The 7430-nt window shown below is 24.7% G+C and overlaps 1 protein-coding gene across 3 annotated transcripts in view; it reads right to left on the bottom strand.

The window, feature by feature from the left end:
* Nucleotides 1-4951: 4951 nt before the first annotated feature.
* Nucleotides 4952-7430, bottom strand: part of LOC142228746 (eye-specific diacylglycerol kinase-like) — a 276881-nt gene continuing 274402 nt past the window's right edge. For 2 of the 3 annotated variants that reach the window (XM_075299252.1, XM_075299253.1), the window contains exon 16: nucleotides 5556-5879. In XM_075299252.1, the coding sequence (XP_075155367.1) occupies nucleotides 5603-5879 (277 nt within the window). In that variant the 3' untranslated portion in view covers nucleotides 5556-5602. Of the gene's footprint in view, nucleotides 5102-5555; nucleotides 5880-7430 lie in introns of those variants that run through there. The other variant, XM_075299254.1, reaches the window with a different exon arrangement.

Here is a 7430-nt window from a genome sequence, read left to right as displayed (position 1 = left end):
CTATTTAATTAATAATTCATATGACATACATTTTGTGTGTATTAATGAAATGACAAAACAAAGAAATTTAATCCTACAAATTCATATTTTTGTTTAGGTTTTTGGGCATTTACCATCTAGTCTCAGAAATATATTCGCTACATTCACAACAAAATAAAAATAAATAAATATTATCCACAAAATAAAATTTAGATAATAATTTAATTTTTTTGATTTAAATAAAAAAATCCCTATTTCCATTCACAAAAAGCAAAGATATTGTTGGTTATATTTTTCAAATAATTATTTTGTTCTGATTGAGGTGAAAATGTGCTACTTTCCTTACTACCACGGAAAAACATACTTCCTCTTGGAGGATTTTTTTTATAAACGAAAGTCCCGCTTTTTATAAACTATTGTTTTTAAACCATCTAATGTCCAGTCCCGTCTTTTGGTCGGCTTCGTTAAATCAGGAAGCTTTTAGTAAAACACACCTTAAGACAATAAAAATGGTAAAATAAAAAAAAAATAATTAAAACTGTTTAAGAGGTTTTGCAGCATATACTAGGTTAGGTTAGGTGGCAGCCCGATGTATCAGACTCACTTAGACTATTCAGTCCATTGAGTGCTGCCCGATTCCATGTTAAGCTCAATGACAAGGGACCTCCTTTTTATAGCCGAGTCCGAACGGCGTTCCACATTGCAGCGAAACCACTTGGAGAAGCTTTGAAACCCAGCAGCATATACTGAATTTTGCCCCCATTCATTTTTCTTCTTTAGTTCTTGCTTTTTTGTCGTTAACATTGAATATTTAATCAGCTGGGGAAAAAATTGGGATATTAGAGGGTTAAAGCAAATAAACACGAATTTATAAGAAGTATAGCGACGATTGTTTCCAATTCTTGTTTTTTCATTTAATAAATTTTTTGCGTAAAAAGAAAACATCACTTGTCTAGAATTTCGTTACTCAGAAAATTGAAACCCATTTTTGCAGTGTAGTTAAAAATTTTTCATTTCATTTTTTAAAGTTTAAATTTTAGTGTTAAAGAATAGGATTATAAATTCTGAAATTTTTCTGGATATGATTTGTATAATTTATTTTAAAACACAAATCGCAAGAATTTTAGACCCTGTTTCAATGCGCTGCATCACATCGGAATCGCGATCATAAAAGCATTATCTGCCAACACTGTAAAAGTTAAATATTTAATAATGCAGATGAGCCTGACAAAATGCACAACCATAATTCGCTAATCTCGAAAATGTCTGATGCTATACAAAAAGTAAGTAAATATTTTATTATTTATTGAAATGTGTTGCTTTTCCATTGTAAACTTTATTTCATTTCAAAATGTAGACATAAACTAATTCCCACATTAATCACAGCCCATAAAAGCAACCACCAAATAAATTCAAGTCATTAATTTTAATGTACATCCAAAACTAGTCTTTTAGAGATGGACATAATTTTCACATCTCTTGAATTTCTTTTGAGGTAAAGGTTGCTATTAAGTTCGAGTTTAGCCTCTAAAATCGCATTTTTTTTACGATTATTACTTTTCTCAATTAATCCACTTTAAGGAATACAAACTTTGTAAAAATTTGCTTTGGGCTATTCCCCATCAAGTTATAATAAAATTTGCAACAAACAAATATGTATAATTTTATGCCTTGTTTTTACTGATTTAGTTTTCACTTTAGCGGCTAAACTCGAACTTAATACCCACCTTAATATATAAAAATCCATTGTTTCACTCAGTTTTTGCAATAAATTATAATTTTCCAAATTTTGCTGTGTATAAAACACACCAAGGAGAGGTAGTATAATGGCAATTTCCAATATGCAAAAATTGTGGCGATCGTAGTTGCCACTCGTGCCAAAAATAATCTACCAAAAATTTGAAGAACATTTTATCAAAAATTTACCAAAATTAAATAAAATTAGAAAATTTTGTCAATATTTTATTTCTATAGAAAATTTTGTCAAAATTTTATTTCTATAGAAAATTTTGTCAAAATTTTATTTCTATAAAAAATTTTGTCAAAATATTTTTTCATTCTTTTTGTTTTGTTATTGTTGGTTTTGTTCTTTAAGCATTGTTGTTGTTTTTTATTGCAGCTTAAAACCATACATTCACTAAGCTACAAGTGTAGCTTAACCAACATTTTTTCTATAGAAAATTTTCTCAAAATTTTATTTTTATAGTAAAATTTTGTCAATATTTTATTTCTATAGAAAATTTTGTCAAAATTTTATTTCTGTAGAAAATTTCGTAAAAATTTTATATCTATAGAAAATTATGTCAAAATTTTATATCTATAGAAAATTTTGTCAAAATTTTATTCCTATAGAAAATTTTCTCAAAATTTTATTTATATAGTACAATTTTGTCAATATTTTATTTCTATAGAAAATTTTGTCAAAATTTTATTTCTATAGAAAATTTTGTCCAAATTTTATTTCTATAGAAAATTTTGTCAAAATTTTATTTCTATAGAAAATTTTGTCAAAATTTTGTTTCTATAGAAAATTTTGTAGAAATTTTATTCCTATAGAAAATTTTGTAAAAATGTTATTTCTATAGAAAAATTTGTCAAAATTGTATTTATATAGAAATTTTCTGTAGAAAGTTTTGTCAAAATTTTATTTCTATAGAAAATTTTGTCGAAATTTTATTTCTATAGCAAATTTTGTCGAAATTTAATTTCTATAGAAAATTTTCTCAAAATTTTATTTCTATAGAAAATTATGCCCAAATTTTATTAGGTCAAAAACCTTTGTTGTTAGCACCTAATTGTTTTTTTTATATTTATTTTCATAATTTATTATGATTGTAAATCTTGTAATAAATAAATAATTTTATTTCTATATAAAATTTTGTCAACATTTTATTTCTATAGAAAATTTAGTTAAAATTTTATTTCTATAGAAAATTGTGTCAAAATTTTATTTTATAGAAAATTTTGTGAAAAGTTTATTTCTATAGAAAATTTTCTATAGAAAAATTTGACAAAATTTATAGAAAATGTCAAATATTTACTTCTATAAAAAATTTCTTAAAAGTTTTCTTCTACAGAAAATTATTATTTTATTTCTTTTGAAAATTTGCTATAGAAAAATTTGACAAAATTTATAGAAAATGTCAAAATTTTACTTCTATAAAAAATTTCTTAAAAGTTTTCTTCTACAGAAAATTATTATTTTATTTCTTTTGAAAATTTGCTCAAGATGTTATTTCTATAGAAAATTTTCTCACAAATTTATTTCTATAGAAAAATTTGACAAAATTTATAGAAAATGTCAAAATTTTACTTCTATAAAATTTTTTTTTAAAAAGTTTTCTTCTACAGAAAATTTTCTCAAAATTTTATTTCTATTGAAAATTTGCTCAAGATGTTATTTCTATAGAAAATTTTCTCACAATTTCATTTCTATAGAAAAGTTTATCAAAATTTCTAGAAAATTTGCTCAAACTAGAAATTTCAAATTTTTGTTTATAAAGAACATTTTTTTGCCAAAATTTTATTTCTATAGAAAATTTGCTCAAACTTTTATTTCAGGCATTGTGCGACATCTATACGGTTGACATTTGTTGTTTTTGTAGAAGAGAAATTTTCGTCCTCCTGTTTTCTTAATACTCTCTGATAAAATAATGGTAATAGTGAGGACTTTCTATTAGTAGCACAGTGATTTAATTACTAAAACTTTTCTCCTCGCAGAAACAAATACAAAAAAAAAAATACAAAAGCTTAATAAAAAATATTAAATTTAATGTGAAATATATATATTTTTTTAAAAAAAACCGCACAAAAACATTCTATTTTATTTCAATCACAAAATTACTTGATCCAATTAAATTTTAATAGAAATTAATTTTATTACGAAAATGACAATATCAATACAACAGAGCCAATGAAACAATTAATAATTCCAGTAAAAAATCGATAATTCAATTAATTTTCGTTATTGATTTTTTTAGATGTTTAAAAATAATTAAATTAAATATTTAAAAATTTTTAATTGTTAATTTTTACAAAATTCATTTAAAATTTTAATTTAATTTTAAAAATGACAATTTTAATCGAATCTATTTGTCGAATTGCTACCGATTAAAGCAATTTCTATAAAAATTTAATGGAATTAAAAGCTTTTGTGATTGAAGACAATAATTTTGGTTTTATGATAGTGGGCTTAGAATTTAGAAAAAAACAATAACTTTGCCTTTGGTGTGGTTTTTTATAGGAACAGAGAACATTTAATTTGAGATATTTAAGAATATCAACAACAATTTAAATTATAAAAAAATCCTATTTTATATTTTGTTAATTTTCACAACACATAGGAAAATATTAATAAAATTTCATAATTTTGTTAAAAAAGAATTAATTTAGAAAATGTCTTTTTTTAATTTTTCTTTTAAAGTTTTTTTTTTTTAGTTATATTTTTAATTATTGCCAATATATACATAATCATTCAATCCTTTTGTTGAGTGATGATTTTGTTGTTGTAATATCGTTTTCTTCAAATCCCATGGACCAAGTAATGGGCTCATATTAGATACTCAATTTTTAATTTGTTTTTTTTCTTTTTTTAAATTTAAATAATTTACATTCCCTTTTAATTGTTTTTAAGTTTATATCACAATAATCGTTTCCAAAATGTTTCTTTATTTAATTCTTTTAATATTACTTCCTTTTATTTTACTAATACCATTATTAATATAATTTATGAAAAAGAAATTCTAAAAAAAATTAAAGAAATTATTAGAAAATTATTTCAAATATGTAATACAGATTTTTACATTTTTTAATGTTTTTGTTTGATGTATGTGAAAAAATTTAAATTCAAATATTGTATTATAAAGACCATTAACCTTTTTGTTTACTAACCTTATGGTAATTATTAATTTTAAACTTAACATCTATGAAGAAAAAAAAATATTGTATATATGATATTATATTAATAAATATTTATGTATATATGATTTAAAAATATCTTTTGTTTTTTTTTTTAGAAAATAAATTAAAATATAATTCATTGTTTTGTTTAGGGGATAATTAAGGGGGCTTTAGATTTTCTTCATATTAATGACATTGTCCATATATAAAAATCTTTCTTGGCCTTAAAAATTACAATTACAAGAATAAAAATATAATTATTGGAATGTGATGATGTGAGTGTGTGTGTTTTATTTTTAATATTATACATATAATTATTATTAAATTTAATAAGTCCATGTTTATGTTGTTGTAATGGTGTTATAAAAATTCATATATAAAATACATCCAAAAATTATAAATATTATGATGGTGCATTTATAACAAAATTTTGTGTTACAAAAAAAGAGAAAAAGGAAGAAAACAAATTAATTATTTATTAAATATTAATAAATTACTAATTATTCTATTAATATCTGTTGCTCTAGCAAACTACTGGTTAACACTTGTGTGCCTAGTTTACTTTTGTTGTTATTTTTAAGTGAAGCTTTTTCTACCAAATACAAGCTTTTATCAAAAAATGTTTTTCTTATTTTTTCTTACAGTTTTTTTTTCTTTTTAAATTTAAAAGCTAATGATTGTTTGTTTTTTTATTTTGTATCTTTGAATTCAAATTATTTGCTTTCTACATAATTGCGCGAATACAAATATATTGAATTAAATGTATAATGATTTCGAGCAGAGGATTTCTTTCAGTATTTCGGGTGGGGAGAGTGTGGGGGCGCTTTATCTTCTTACTTTCCAAATATGAGGCAATCTCATTGTGATTTCTATTGAATGCCACCATCATGGCCGTATTGCCAGACATATCCCTTATTTCAACATTAGCTCCAGCTGCTACCAACATTACACACAAATCACGTTTGCCGTCTCGGGCTGCTACATGCAATGCTGTTTCTCCTCTAAAAATATATATAAAAAAAAATAATTTATTTAGGAAAAATATTGGCAAAATTTTTTTTTATTAAATTTAGTATTTATTAACCAATGTTGATTTTAATATAATACACTCGAAGAAAATTGTTAGTACATGGAAAAAAGAGTGCTTCTATAGGAAATCATTAATTTGGGAGTTCCTTTTTCTGTCGCCTAAATTGGAAATTGGGATAATTTCCTAAATTCATGGGATTTCCTTCAAAGACGAAAACTAGGCACATCACACGCAGAACCCAGTAAAAAAAGCGTCGCCAAAAAAGTATTGAAAATCTTTTTTTGGATCCGGATGTAGTGCAAAATTGGCGCAGAAGCGATGAATTTAACATGGGCTTGTCATAGGACGGATGTCCACCATTTTAACAGCCGTTGCACTGAGTTTGCATCACTTTTTACTCTGTGATTCACATTCAGTATTTTGGATGTGAATTAAAAAATGTCATATGTTGACAAATAAATAATTTTTTATGCTATTTAATGAATTTAATTTTATTAAAGCTTACTCTATTTTTAACCTTTTTGGAAACAAAAAAATAAATAAATTTACCCATTAAAAATAAGAAAAAACGAGTTGTAAATAATTGAATTAAAAGAACTTCTTGTATAGTTATAATAAAGAACATCTTTGGGAGTATATCTTTTGGAAGTGCTTTTAAAATTGTGCCTTTGGAAAACTTCCAAATTTTTTTGCTGGGAAGTTACGACCTGTTTTACAAAATGTTTTCAATTTTTTTTATTAGAATGGGGAATAAAAAAACTGGCTATGCAATTTAATGCATTGCATCGATCGTAATAAAACCCATATTTAATTTATTTTATTTAAACATTTTATTCATTCATTCGCATTCAATTATTTTTGATTTAATTCAATTGAATTAAAAAAGTTTATGAGATACAGGCTATCTGGTATGTAATGCAACAAAGTCAAGCGCCACATTTTTTAATTTTTGTGTTCAAAAGCAAAAAATGTCGAAAATAAAATCACATTGTAGAAACAGTTTAGATTTGTTCTAATTGTCTACCTTTGGCACAAATTATGGCCCTCAAATGGCTGCTACAAAGCCATTACACGCTGCACGAAAGTGCCTATGCGGTATTTTGGCCAATTCCCGACAAAACACCGTCTTGAGATGGTCGACACTTTGATATTTGCCAACCTTAGGTTTATTCATATTAAATATGGGAACTTCTAATTTTTACCGCTGAATCCACCCAATTATTCTAACCTTACTCTCCAAAATGGCCCAAGCAGAAAAGTTCAACGGATTGAGATCCGGTGATTATGGTGGCCATTGGGCGTTAGAAATGTAGCGTCGAAACTCCTCGATGGTGTCCTATTGGAATGCCCATGGTCTACGGCCGAAATATTTGTGTGTCCACACCCTTAAAAAAAGCATATATATTTTAAGGATTGGTCCAAACAAAATATTGTTTGTATTGTTAAAACATATTATGTTTCACCTCAGGCATACACTAGTAGAAAAAATTTTAATGAAATTTTCTTTGTGTATATATATTTT

Source organism: Haematobia irritans, chromosome 3, assembly GCF_050003625.1.
Source record: "Haematobia irritans isolate KBUSLIRL chromosome 3, ASM5000362v1, whole genome shotgun sequence".
NCBI lineage: Eukaryota > Metazoa > Arthropoda > Insecta > Diptera > Muscidae > Haematobia > Haematobia irritans.
The sequence above is the reverse complement of the archived record's forward strand: the minus strand, read 5'-3'. Positions and strand labels throughout refer to the sequence as shown.